This window comes from Chiroxiphia lanceolata, chromosome 13 (genome assembly GCF_009829145.1).
Source record: "Chiroxiphia lanceolata isolate bChiLan1 chromosome 13, bChiLan1.pri, whole genome shotgun sequence".
Taxonomy (NCBI): domain Eukaryota; kingdom Metazoa; phylum Chordata; class Aves; order Passeriformes; family Pipridae; genus Chiroxiphia; species Chiroxiphia lanceolata.
Genome location: NC_045649.1, coordinates 18,907,502 through 18,920,910, shown reverse-complemented (window position 1 = coordinate 18,920,910; position 13,409 = coordinate 18,907,502). Strand labels below are relative to the sequence as shown.

General features: G+C 45.5%; 1 protein-coding gene across 4 annotated transcripts in view; it reads right to left on the bottom strand.

Annotated features, from left to right (window-relative positions):
• KCTD15 (potassium channel tetramerization domain containing 15) overlaps nucleotides 1-13,112 on the bottom strand; it is a 43,820-nt gene extending 30,708 nt beyond the window's left edge. The window contains exons 1-2 of one of the 4 annotated variants that reach the window (XR_004359409.1): nucleotides 8,560-8,940; nucleotides 6,983-7,158 (exon numbers count right to left, since the gene is read on the bottom strand). Coding sequence is in view for 3 of the 4 variants with exons in the window: in XM_032700920.1 (XP_032556811.1) it covers nucleotides 6,983-7,158; nucleotides 8,560-8,577 (194 nt within the window). In the remaining variant the exon portion in view is untranslated. Of the gene's footprint in view, nucleotides 1-6,982; nucleotides 7,159-8,559; nucleotides 8,941-12,382; nucleotides 12,697-12,899 lie in introns of those variants that run through there. The other 3 variants (XM_032700922.1, XM_032700921.1, XM_032700920.1) reach the window with 3 other exon arrangements.
• Nucleotides 13,113-13,409: the final 297 nt, after the last annotated feature.

Genomic DNA, 13,409 nt, shown 5'->3' with positions numbered 1-13,409 from the left:
CCGAATTCAGGACTTTTTCCAGTTAGTGCCAGCTAGAGACAGGGTATATCCAACATCATCATTCCCAGCTGTAATTACATCCCTCTTACTTTTATTTTACACAGAGGCCAAGCCACATGCCCCTGCTCTGGCACTGGGACTGGTGCAACTCCTGCCGTGGCAGCCCTGGCCAGGCTGCAGGAGGAGGCAGGTCCTCAGCTCCCTGCACTGCCCGGGGGCTGTGCTGGATGTGTCTGAGCACAGCACACCTTTCTGCAGGACACAAGGCCTGTAGGAGTGAACACTTCACACCTTCCCCAGAGCTCATCAAAGTGCTGCAAGGACTGGTGTGACCTCGGCCATGTAGCACCTGTATGGAACTGGCTCTGCAAAAGGGGGAAGACTGGTTCAGTTTATACCACCTGATACAGCAGCCTGGCAATGACAGCCCTTTCCCTGCTCCAGCTCCTGCTTTAGTGAGTGCAACATCCACAGGCAGATTGGGGGGAGACCGAGGATGGGAAGGGGAAAGGCCCTTCTAAGGGTTTTTATCCCAAGGGTTCTGCTGGTTAAAATTCCCTTAGAAACAAAAGGGAGATGTGCCCAGTGAACAACCAAATAAGAAGAACTCAAAAGATTTATCTCTTAATCTCAGGTGCATGATATGAAACCGAAAATTGTGGTAATCTCCATGAGAATTCATATGTTAATTCAGAAAAGGCACTGCATATAACCAAAACATCTGGGGTTTGGCTCCTTTAGTTGCTCTCATCTGCAGCACCCACCCGACTGCCTGGCAGGGCAGCAGAGCCCCGGGCAGCCCTGGCAGGCTCACCCCTGGCTGCAGGGCTGCCAATATGCTGGGCAGTGTCCTCACACTCCTGCACCGTGCCCACAACCTGCCTCTCACAGCATCTGTAACGTGCAGGGAAAACACCTTGTCCTGCCTCTTCAGGTGTTTTGCTTAAAAGTCTGTGTATGGGTGAAGTTCACAACACCTATTAAAATTAATGAGCTTTGTGCTGCAGCATTTTGTAGTGCTTTGCTGGAACGTGGGGTGCTGGCTCTGACTCTGAAAGTGCCTTTGGGTACCACACAGCAGATCACAGCCTGGCAGTGTCAGAGCCTCCTGTCACCCCACAAACAGCTGACCTCGGAGGGAAGAGTGGTGCCTTAGACAGCGTGAAACGTGCCTGTGCCCTTCACTGGGCTTCAAACAGACATTTAGTGGGTGTGCAGGGATGAGAGAGGATTGAAGAGGGACAAGACACCGTACAGCTGTTGGGTGGGTGAGCAGATGGAATGACAGTGGCATGGAGAGGTCTGGGAGACACCTCAGGGAGGATGACTGTGACTGATGCTGCAGTGGTGCAGGACTGCAGCAGCTCAGGGCTGGCAGGAGGTCGTGCTGTCCCAGGAGAACCAACACCTCCTGCTCCAGGTCAGGATCCTGCCCTCAAATGGGCTGTGCTTTCACAGCCACCAACAACCTCTGGCTAAGAACAAACCTGGATTTACACCCTAACTGCAAGCATGGGGTAATTTTGCTAATTGGTCATTGTCTTCAGGCAATAACATTGATATTACACAGATTTGATGGGAAATTGGCAAATAAATTATTATAAGAGTGAACTGATCATACATGAGCAAGAAATGTGAGATGTTATCAGCTATGCTGAGTCTGAAGAATTATATATCCTAAACATATTCAAATTGAGAATTTCCCTGCTCCCTCCCAGGAAATGCAGAGTGGGACCCAGTACAAAGCCCTTCCTGTAAAGATGATGTGGAAAAATCTGTCTTGTAGATCTTGGTAGGTGTCTGAGCTATGAAACCACTGCATCCAGCTATACAGGGTCAGCAATCATGTTCTGTCAGGGACAACAGAGGGGTTCTAAAACTTGGAGCAGAGAACTCCCTTGAATTCAGTCCATCCTGGTGTGGCTGCAGACAAGGGGGAGAAGCAGATCTCGGGTGCCAGTGCTGAGCTCCAGCGACCAGAGAGATGGAGGTGTCGGAGGAAAAGGCAGGGGAATTAAAATCCACAGATACTCAGAGAGTAGCTAGAAACAGAAGGTCATCCTTGGCAGGAGACCTTGTCTGAGGGTGGGTCTATAAACGAAAAACAGTGTATTTTGACAAGAAACATTCAGAGAAGACACATGCTTAGGGGATTCCTTGGCAAATCACCAAAAAAGTCCATGGATTCACAGGAAAGTGAGGCAAGGATATGCCTGGAAAACTCTCCTGTCTCACAGAGAGATCATTAGCTTCTGAAAGAATTAATAAAGCCTGTGCTGGTTTTCTCTGGAGGACACAGCCTCCAGAGAAAGGGGTGGTAGAGCCCAGGTGCCCCAAGAGGTGCACTGTGTGACAACTCATGGCTTGGGCCACGGGGCCCAGAAACTCTGTTGTCCTGAAGGGGAAAGGTTGGGAGCAGAGAGGTCCCAAACACAGTGTGCTACAAACCATCAGGGGAGGCTCTCTGGGATCTGTGACCCCACACTCTTCCCACCTGGGCAGCGTCGCTTCATGGAAAATTATTCCTTCTGTCACAAGTGATGCCACAGAAAGCATGAGCTTTTGTAACTACATTACAAACACATGAACATATCTTTAATAGAGGGTTATACAAAAATATGAATTATCAAGAATGGAAGGTAAATATATTTACCTCGTATAGCAGAACAACTCAGAGAGAGCTCACAGCAATTCTCTGAGTTAAAAACACTAATCAGGGCTGCAAAATGGACAGGCTTCTGATGAGAACTCTTGTTCTGCTTTCTAACAAAACTTCAAGGTGGTATCAAAATTTCCGGTGATATCAAGAAGCTGGGGGTTGCTGTGGTATACAGGGATTTGGACCTTCTTTTCCACTGGAAGGCAATGAGACATCTGCCACTGAGTTCAGAGGGAGTAACACTGGAGGCTCTGGCAATGCCCTTGGGTATTCCCGACTGCCTGTCAGGAGCTTGGACTTCTGGTGCAGGTTTGCTTCCCAAATGTAAGAATTGTCTCACTCCCTTGGATAAATACAATTTGCAACTCACTTTATAGATGTGCTGGAGGTTTTGCAGCCCTTACAATCTGTCATATAAATACACATTCAAGTGTCAATGTGTGAAGGGGCTGCTTTAGAGGTCCTCTGGGTGAAAACAGGAATGGAATTTCTAGAGGAAATGCTATCAAAGATGAATAATTTGTCTACTTAGCCAGTTACTTTAGAAATAAGATGCTGATGGTAAGAGTCACTAGAAATCAACAGGGGTTTTTTCTCTTTTTTACCGGTACCTCAGAACTACAAGAGTTGGGAGTTCCAGTAGGAGAATTTGCTGAAAACAAACTGAAATTAAGCCTTAGTCAGATCCAGGTAAGTCAACATCAGCCTCCTTGTACCTCCAAAGCTTATCAACTTTAATGGCAATTTTGGGTATGCATGGAAAGCGGCCTCAAGTAGCTATACAAAAAGGGAATAATAATGTTATTTCTGAGGTAATTTGTGTGACCACTGACATTATGCTGTTGGTGATCACAATTTCTTTTTTATGTTTCTCATCTCCCTTTGCCCTTCACCCTCTGAAAGGCCAGCTCTTCTTCCTGTATGCTGTTTCATTCAAAAAGCCAACTGGAAAGGTATGTAGTGCCTAAGGTGAGTGCCAGTGGTTTAGATACCACCTTTGACAGTGGCTGTTTAACTCTCTTCTCCTTCGTCACGCCAGTTGTGCACTGCTCAAGTTCTCTCCTTTTTTAGATGAGAGAATTTGTGTAGCCCATAAAAATTTACTGGAAAGAGGATGGCTACCCCCTTTAATGCCTAATCTGGCCCCCTTTACTTATGCAAATTTAATCAGTGGACAAATGCTCTGGTCACAGCAGCTGCACTAATACAAACAACATCAAAGACTTTGCCAAAGTTGCTCTGAAACAACTCTGGGATCACTGAAATGCAAAATTTGGCCTCTGGCTCCACATTAACAGCCATTCACTCACTTGAGTAAGACTTCCAGAACTGGGTCCTTTTTCTTCCCAAATTAGAGCCAACCACATACCTAACCTGGGAACAGCCAAGCAGAGCCAGCTGAGAGGGCAGAGCACAGTCAATCCTAACAGATTACAATAAGAAATGTATCACGCTGCCTGCTGTCAGGTGTAATTTATATCATACCAGAGGGGTGACTGCAGAGCAGGTATGGGCAGGAACTGGTCATATCTATACTTGCTCCTGCTGGGCCCGATCTGGCCAGCTGCTGGGAGCTCTTCCCTCTCACTGAAGTCAATGTGGACTGAGTTTGTTCAGGACCAAACAGGACTGGACCTCCTCAAAACACTAAGGAAGTATAAACACAACTTGATTTTTTCTGTTTCCCATCAGCATGTGGTGTTTCTGTGCATGCACACCCAGGCTGTATTTATACACATGCTCACAGTCTAAACATCCATGTACATTACCAGCTAAAAATCCTACAAGCTAAAAGCCTATTTAGGATTTGGGAGCACGGAGAAAGCAATAGGGATTGTAACACAAATAAACAGGAAGTTTATTCCCACAGCTTTCAATTTCAGTGAGCCCACACTATTTTACGTGACTTCACTAAGATTTAGCAAAGCACTTCAGCATATGCTTACATCTTCTGCTGAAATATGATCTACAAATTTGTGTGACTTCTTGGATTTGAAGCTTTTAAACTCGTGCTCAACCCAGGAGTTTGATGTGCTGTCCAAAATAATGCAGAAAGCTCTGTGAGTGGATGAGCATGGCCATGCCTCTGGATGTGGCCATGCATGTCACCTCTGAGCACAAGCTAACAGTGCCCCGGCGTTATTTCCAGATGTTTTGCTCAGAAAAGCTACCTCCTCCCTCCTGCACCTGTGAGAGACCCAGGAGTCCTCTCCCAGCCAGATCACTGCAAGGACAGTCTGTGCCATATGGCAGATACACAACAGGGCAGGGAAGCACCATTAGGAGCTCCAACCATTCCCACTGGAATAACTGCAAGTACTCTGCCTTAACCAGGAATGAGAGCAGGCCAGACTCAGTGGGGGGTAACAACCAAGTCTACTATGCAGTGCTGAAGAAGAACAAATAATATGTAAATATATATATATAAAAGGAAAATATAATAAAATATGATGTAGCCTTCGTCCAGCCTCATAATGTATGTAGCAATATGTCCTACTTGGGATGCTGGTGAAGGGTCTCATCCTGGAAGCTCTTACTTCAGTGAGAGCTGAAGTTTGAGCAGCTAAAAAAGCCTTCAAGCCTTATGAGATAACATAGCAATGCAAACAAAAGACAGCACACAGCAAAACATCAGGCAGCATGGGAGCTCTGGTCAGTCACAGTTTTGTACTTTCAGTTTAAACAACGTACAAAATCTGAAGAAATATGCTTCTGTTATTTATCAAACAGGCAAAAAAAAATTGGTTCAGCACTCTATTCTCTTGAAACAAAATCTGTGAATTTATGTATATTCTTCCAAAGCTTCCGTAACTGAAGCTTTTATTAAGTAAGTTTGATGTGGGGCATATTTTAAACATAGTGTCAGCAGCGATATTTTAAAACGTGGAAACAGATGTGCCACTCTATTACAACTGCTGAATCTTCTCTGTATTTTTTAATACTATGAAGCATTTGCCTGCTTCTCCGTTACAATCTCTCCCCACTGAACAGATTTCTTCTCTATGATTAAAATAGTACCACACAGACCTCATTAAACAAACTGTCCAGAAAAATCACATTATTTTGGTCTGCCAATAAAATACAGGTATTCTAATAATTGGGCTTTTTTTCCATAGAGAATTTCAGCAGCTCCCTTTCCTTGGAATGAAATCACAGCCATATGCTTTATGACATCAGAGGCGTTTCAAGGTGTCTCCATAAATGTCATTTATTGCTTGGGAACCTGCCAAATCTGCAAAAACCCTTAGTTCTTCTAAAGGAAAAATCTTCAAATGAAACTATAGCTTTACATTGGTTGTCATACCAAAAAAAAAAAAAATAAAAAAAATTAAAAATCTATCACTTACAGAATTCTGGCCATGCAGGACAAAACCTCTGGCAACCAAACCTGCTGACCTGGGCTTTGGTTTGGTTTGGAGTCAACAGTGTGCCGGGCACCCTGACACTGCACATTCCCACCTGAGTATGTATGAGGCACCCTCTGAATTGTCTCAGTGACAAAAACATGCACTGGTTTAGTGACCATAACTGAATCAAAATCAGGTACACCTTAATATACTGCTCCAATGAATGTTCTTTAACCCTTAACAATGTCAAGGCCTGACCCTGCCCTATCCCTCATGGTGCCCAGTGCCCTGCAGGACTGGGAGCCAGGCAAACAACAGACACTGTGTCATACACAAACATCATCTCATGCCACATCTATTCATAATTTGGCATGTCTGGAGTATACTCTGAGAGAATACTGGCCAGATCCATATAAATCTCTCCAGACACGTCACCAACCTACCCAGCACAAAGCAGCCACCTTTGAGCATGCAAGGATTCAATCCAGCCTGTCCAGAGAGGGTCAGCCAGCCCCTGCCCAAGGGAACAACTGCTGACACAGAGGCACACAGCTCCCAGTGAGGTCACGATTTGGACTGGCCCACAGAAGCATCCATTAGTCCCAGGGTAGCAGAACCATTCTGCTTTCTTAAGGAATTAAAAACCAGATTTTTTCCCCCTACATCTGAAAGAAAGAAGTTGCCTGGTGCAGTTGGAAATAATCTAGGGCAGCACACCAACAGGTGCTTCAAACGTATCAGCACAGCGCAGGAGATGTTGAGAGAGAAAATGAATAGACTCTCTAAATAATACATAAATTTTACAGGTTTTTTTTTTTCCTGCAGAACCCCAGTGAAGTTACTGTATAAATCGGAACCTGAATTATTCATAAGCGGTGAATATATAATAAATTGTACTTCGCGCTGCAATATCCCTCACAGGTACCTGCCTCCTTCCACGCAGTGAACAGTGAGCCTGCAAACACCAGGGTCCTACCTGGAGTCTGGGTACTTGGTCAGGGTAGCCAGGCTGCTGGTGTACATGTGTCCTCCTACATCGATGTGCACGGGAGCGTTCGACTTGGTGAGTTGAGCTGGGAGAGGAATTCCTTGAGCAGCCAGAGGAGAAACCGGGGACCGTGTTAGAGACAGACGGGACATGCTTCTTCCCTCCTGCGGCGGGGAGGCAAAAAAGAACAGTTTCTCTTAAATGTAGCAGTGTGTTACCTTTCTTTCCATCTGTGATCACAGATCTAATCAGATCATTTTTGCATCTGCCTGATCACATATTCAGCTAACAAATTATTGCCACCACTGTAATTAAGTGTATTTGCATCGTTTTCTCCTAAGTACCAGAGGGGAAGAGAAAGATGCTTATTAGCAATAAGAAATCAAGAAAAAAAAATTTTCAAGGTGTCAGCCTCAAGGGGCATAAAACAAACTGCAAAATTCTAATTAAAGGTCGCGGGCTTATGTGTTAGATGTGAAATATCCCCTGACAAATGAATAACCAATTTGTGAATTGGGATTCAGGGGGTTTTTGCAAGTTTGTCGCAGTAACAAGACACCTCTAAATTAGTGACTTCCTCAGTACCTAGGGCATTTAGTTTATACATGTAGTAAATTTCACATCAAACTAAGATCAATTTTCTGGTTTATTTTCAATAATTGTGAAATAAATGGATAATTTTCAGTTAAGCCTTAATATTAGACCTAAACAACTAATAAGCTTTCAAACTGAAAGAATTAATGCCTGGAAGCAGCAAAAACAGAAAGATATATAAACTGACCCATGTTTTCATGACAAGATACATCAGAAAGTACTATACAATGCAGCATGTGAAATTATAAATTCAACAATCCACCTAACGTTTCCTGCCCTAAAAATATGGGAAAATTAGTGAAATTACTGAATTGAGTCCCAAAATCTTCAGCAAAATCAAATCCAAAAATACTGAAATATCTTAAAAATGAACAGGACAACCATAGTAAAAGAAAATTCCTCAATTCTCTTCTGTAAGAAAAGCATAGTCTATTCTGCATGAAGCGTGTGTCTCAAAGCTGATTTCAGTTCAATCGGTGCAGACGGCACATGTCAAATGGAAAAAAACCCTTTCAGAAAAGTTTAGGAAAATGTCCATCCATTCTCCCCCTTATGCGGAAAGCAACATATGCAAAACATTACAGTTGAAGACATTTCTGAATATAATCTAATTTTCTTGGTATTTTGTAATTCAAGCATGCTACCAAGTACCCAGGCTCTTCCTTACATCTGACAAGCACTTTACATGCAGCACTGCAAAGTGAATTCCCATTTCTCCCACATTACTTTGACAATGTTTCTTAGAAATCTGAAGCTGGTCTCGCCTTTCTCTTAGCAGTATTTTGCCTGGCTGTGCCACTCGATGAACACACAATTAGCAACATTCTTTGCAAAACAATTTCCAAGCTCCGGAGAAAAATCGTAATACATCTGAACGGCTTCACAAAGTCATCACAACATCTCCATTTACTGTATTTCATCTTGGTTAGCTCCTAAGAATTTCTTGCATCTACAGCACAGAAATACATCACCCCATTATGAATCCACATCCTTTTCTCTTCGGAGGCTGGACGGACATCTGCACTGAACACGGCGCAAGTACCAACTCTGTCCTAGGACTTCTGTGTCAGCCGATGCGAAATTGGGCATTAACATTTTTACTACAGCACCACCTTCAAGGAAAGTGACTGAATCCTTTCATGACTGAAGACGTTGCTTTCTTGTTTCCCACAAGAGCCTGTTGTGGCCAATCTTCAGTAAATATGTCATTTAGCATAAATAAAAGAACTAAGTTTTAAAAACAACTTAGTCTGTAAGTACCTACAGTATTCTAGCGATGTGTTTACTAATCTGTGGGTGCCTCATCTGTCTGCCAACACAGACAAAGGTTGCTGGTTTTTTTCTTACCAAAGAGCACTGTAAACTCATGTTCAGTCTCTACTCCTTCACTTAAATGAAAGGGTCAGAAGATCCAGGCTGAATGTCAACCCTGTCTTTGTTCAGACCTCAACCATTATCACTAATGATAAAGGTACAGACTTCGCATGGTACAGGGCTGCCTTAGAAATAAATCTCATGCAGTTTCACAAAACAAGAGTCTAATTAGGGCTCATCTGCACCCCTTGTTACAATTTCCAAATGAAATCAAAGGACTTCCAGTCCTCTGTAAACGTGTCTTACATTTAACCATTTGTCTTGAAATACAGACTTCAATTTTAAAATATGCACAGATAGCTAAAGATCAAGTGATATGAATCTATTTGTGCATATTTAAACACTGCTGCTATCTTAGGATTTTGTTTAATGTTAGTATACCAGTAAATTCCTTGATCTGTAAAGACTGAGATTCTCAGTGAGGCCATACTCACACAGTAGATATTTAATTTATACTATTCACTGGAGGGACCTTTTGAACAATCCTCTGCTTTTGGCATTTCTCAGCTAGAGCATGTGCTGAAAAAACACTTAATTATAAAAAATCACTGGAAAGCTAAAATAGTTCTCAAACTTTTATGGTTTTTCATACTTATTGAGGGTGCCACTGGCTTTTTGGGGGAGAGGAGGAAAAGGGGAATTAAAACACTGGCTTTTCCCCTGGTTGGAGAGGATTCGTACTAAAAAAATGAATCCTAGATTTTTATTAAAGTTGTGGAATTCAATCATTTCCGTATGAGCAAATTATCAAGGGGCACAATTGCTAAGCACTACATAAAGGGCACTGAGAACACTCCTATTGCTCCAAAAAAAAATATAAATACCCCGTATTTCTTAAGGTACCGTAACCCTATTTCTAATGACTCCTTCCTCTTCTTAATGTAAAATGCAGCTAAAATTCATCACACTGAGTAATGTACTTATTTTATGCACAAAGCAAAATCCTAAATGTATTTATCCAGTGAAAGTCTTTATGCACATATTTTCTAATATGGATGTGAAAATTAAAACCTTTAGGGTAAATATCACAGAAACACTAACAAACTTCATTTATTAAACCATGTAAAATAATCCTTGCTCTTTAGTTGCCTACAACAGGATACAGCATCCCAACTAGTGGCACAGGCAATAACCCTGCTCTAATAAGTAACACAGGAACCTGCTGAAGGCAAAATCAATAGAGCCTGATTCCCAAATTATGTGAATATTTAGTTTTTCAAACATTACACACCAAGATCTTTCAGAGCCAGCTTATCTTTTTCTGCCTTTCTAAGCTAACTGCATAAGTACTGCTTGTAAAAACTATTTGCCCATGCAAAGTGAAATAATCACAATGCCATGCTCATTTACACACAAAATGATTTTGTGTCCCATTGTGCTCACAGTTGTTCAGCTCTCTAGGGGTGATTAAACTAGCTATGCTGCTACAGCTTGAGATGATTTCACTGAATCGTTTCTCCATGAAGTTGCTTCTTTGCTAAGCTGTTATTTTAACCATAAAAGGTAAACAGAAGGCAGTTGTAAGAGCTCCATTCAGCTCCGTGCCCAGGGCTATAACCCTAGGGCAGAGAATGCTGAAAGACTGCAGAATTTTCCAGGGTGTTGCCTTTCTTGCTCTAAAGCCTTCAGGAATACTGTTCATTTAATACACACTCTAGATGATACATTTCAGATCCTACTAAAAGAAAGACTTCAAAAGTGTAAGAACTTTTGGGCGGATGAAGCTTTCCCACCTCTGCACATAGCTTGGGGCCATGGTAACCAATACTGCTGTTGATGTTGGGAAAATACAGGAGAAATAAACTGCACAGAGCAGAGCAGACAGATAGGGACAAGGGAGGTGAAAGGTTGCAGGAAAGAAACAGGCAGCAGTCTGGAAGGGGGAACGAGAAAAAAGGGAAAAGAATAAAAAAGGAGGCGGCTCTGAAGGAGGGACAAAGTTAAATCAAGGAGCAGGCACTAAAAGACTACAGATGGGAAGCAAGACTAATTAAGGATGTAAAAGCGCTTTGTTTCTAAAGTTTATTGTTGCCAGGATAAAAATTAATTGAAACTAATGCTGTTATTCACTCGTGCAGTTTAATTCCTTCATGCACATTTAAGACGTGAAATGAAAGCGGCAGGTTTACGGACCTGCCATGGAGCTGCTCTCCCGGGGAGCCGGGGCGGGGGCGGGTCGGGCCGCAGGACCCGGGCCCGGCTGCACCCCCCCGGCACGGCCGGGCCGCATCCTCGGGGAAGCCGCTCTCCCTCGCCAGGCACCCGCATTTCTGTACCAGCGGACCCGCTAGGGGTAAAACCACCCAGCGCAGCCCCCCGACCGCCCCATCCCCGGCACTGCGGGCCAGAAGTTCCCCCGGCGCTCCCGTGACTCCAGGGCAGCGTCTGCGTCCCCAGCGCCGCCGGAGGGGCACAGCCACAGACTGGGCAATTACCTTTGTCTGCCTAAACAGGGCCGGCGACCGCTCGGGTCTGCCTGCCCAGCCACTCCGACACAACTTGCCTACGCCGTGCTCCGAGCCCAAAGACAAAGCGGGCCGGGGGGGCTGCAAACCTTGGGCTCGGGGGCTCCAAAATTAAAAGTCCGTAAACATTTGCACACACTCCACGCTGCTTCACTGAACGCTGGACCGAGTGACAGAGGAGATCGTGCCCAAAACTTTTACGGCGGGGGGGGAGGAATGGGGGGAAGGGAACTCTCTCTGGAGATCTGGTTGCCCCCCCCCCCAAAAAAAAAGGGGCGAAAAAACAGAAAAAGGGGGGGGGAAAGAAAAAAAAGGAAAGGCTTTCTCCTTCCTCCCCCTTTGCCCCCCCGCAACCCGCCTCTCTCGGGCAGTCTCCAGTCTATTTAGTGCAAGTTTCACGTCACCCAAATGCCTTTCCCTGCTGATGGTCAGGGAAATCACCAGCGAGCAACGCACCCGGTCACTCAACTTCTGCCTTTTTCTTTTGAACACACTGTATGCCCAAAGGTAAAATTCAACCAAAAAAAAAAAAAAGGCACAACATGGCGTCCTTTACTTATTCCCACATAACAAGAAAGGAGATGTCTTAGATGAATGCAAGAAAAAAAAGTCAACCCCGAATCCCCGATCCTGCACATTTTCCGCGCAGCCAATGGTGGTGAGCATTAGCCAGGCTAATGTATTAATTTTGCAGAAGTGTGCCACATCGCATGCAGGAGCAGGAATGCAAACTATAGCCTAGAGTGGTTTGAAGTCTACCCCAAACCAAGCCTTCCACTCTCACTGGCGCCAGAGTTTCATTCACAGCCCGCCCGTGTTTTCCATACGCGGCGCTCCCCCATTGTCGCCCGCCTTCCCTTTGTGCCGAGCCGCCCCGCCGCCAGCCCCCGCGCCCCGGCCCGCGCACCCCCGCGCCGCGCTGCCCTCCCGCCGCCCGACCCCGCTCCGCGTGTACCATGCGGGAGCGCGGAGCGAGCCGCGCTGCCTCCGCCGCGCCGGGGCTGGGCCGTCTTCAGAGCCGGGGCCGGGGGGGCAGCGGGAGCGCGGGCACCCCGGGCCGCGGGGCTCCGCCGGCGCTGCCCATGCTGGAGCGGAGCAAAACAAAACATACACACGCACGCACACACACACACGCGCGCACACACACACACGCGCGCACACACACACGCGCACACACGCGGCGCTAGCAAAGCGGGGCGGCCGCAAACGGGTCCTGTAGCTTTAAAAAAACACCCCTCCGCCCGCTCTTGCTCCCCGGAGCCGGCAGCCGAGTGAGTTTGAAGAGGCACTTTCCAAAAAAAAAAAAAAAAAAAAAAAAAAGGCAGGAGCAGGCGCGAGCCGCGCGGTGCGGACGCGATGCGCTGCCATGCGATGCGATGCGATGCGATGCGCGGCGGGCGCGCACGGCGCGCTCCTGGCCCCGCACGGGCGGGCAGGCGGGCGGCTGCGGGAGCCGCTGCCGCGGTCCTTACCTTGAGCACAGAAGATATCTGCCAGCCCCCCTTTGGCTTTGGGCTCTGCCGGGGCTGTGTGTGGACGGGCTCAGCTTTTTTTGCTTTTATTACTATCTTTGCTCCGCAGATCCTGCTGTGATTATTATTTTTTTTAAAGCTTCTCCGTCTCCTCTCTCTCCCCCTGTTTTTGCTGCTTCTTTTTCTATTTATTTTGTGCGTCTGTGTGGATGTGTGTGTGTGTGTGTGTGTGTGAGGGGGAAAAAAAGCCTTTAAATGAAACTGCCGAGGCTGTTATGAGAAGAAAGGCAATAATCCCGTCTCTAAATAACAGAGGGAAGGGAGAAGAGGAGGAAAAAAAGCGAATTCTTGCTCAGGGCTTTGCAAACGCCTGCAGGGCAGAGGATTAGGCTACAATTAGCTCAGCCCTTTGCTCTCGCCCTAGCTAATTTTGCGATGAAAATTGGATATTTTTCCCTCCTTTTGGTGAAGGTCTGCAGATTTATTCCCCCCACCCCCTAAGAATAAAAT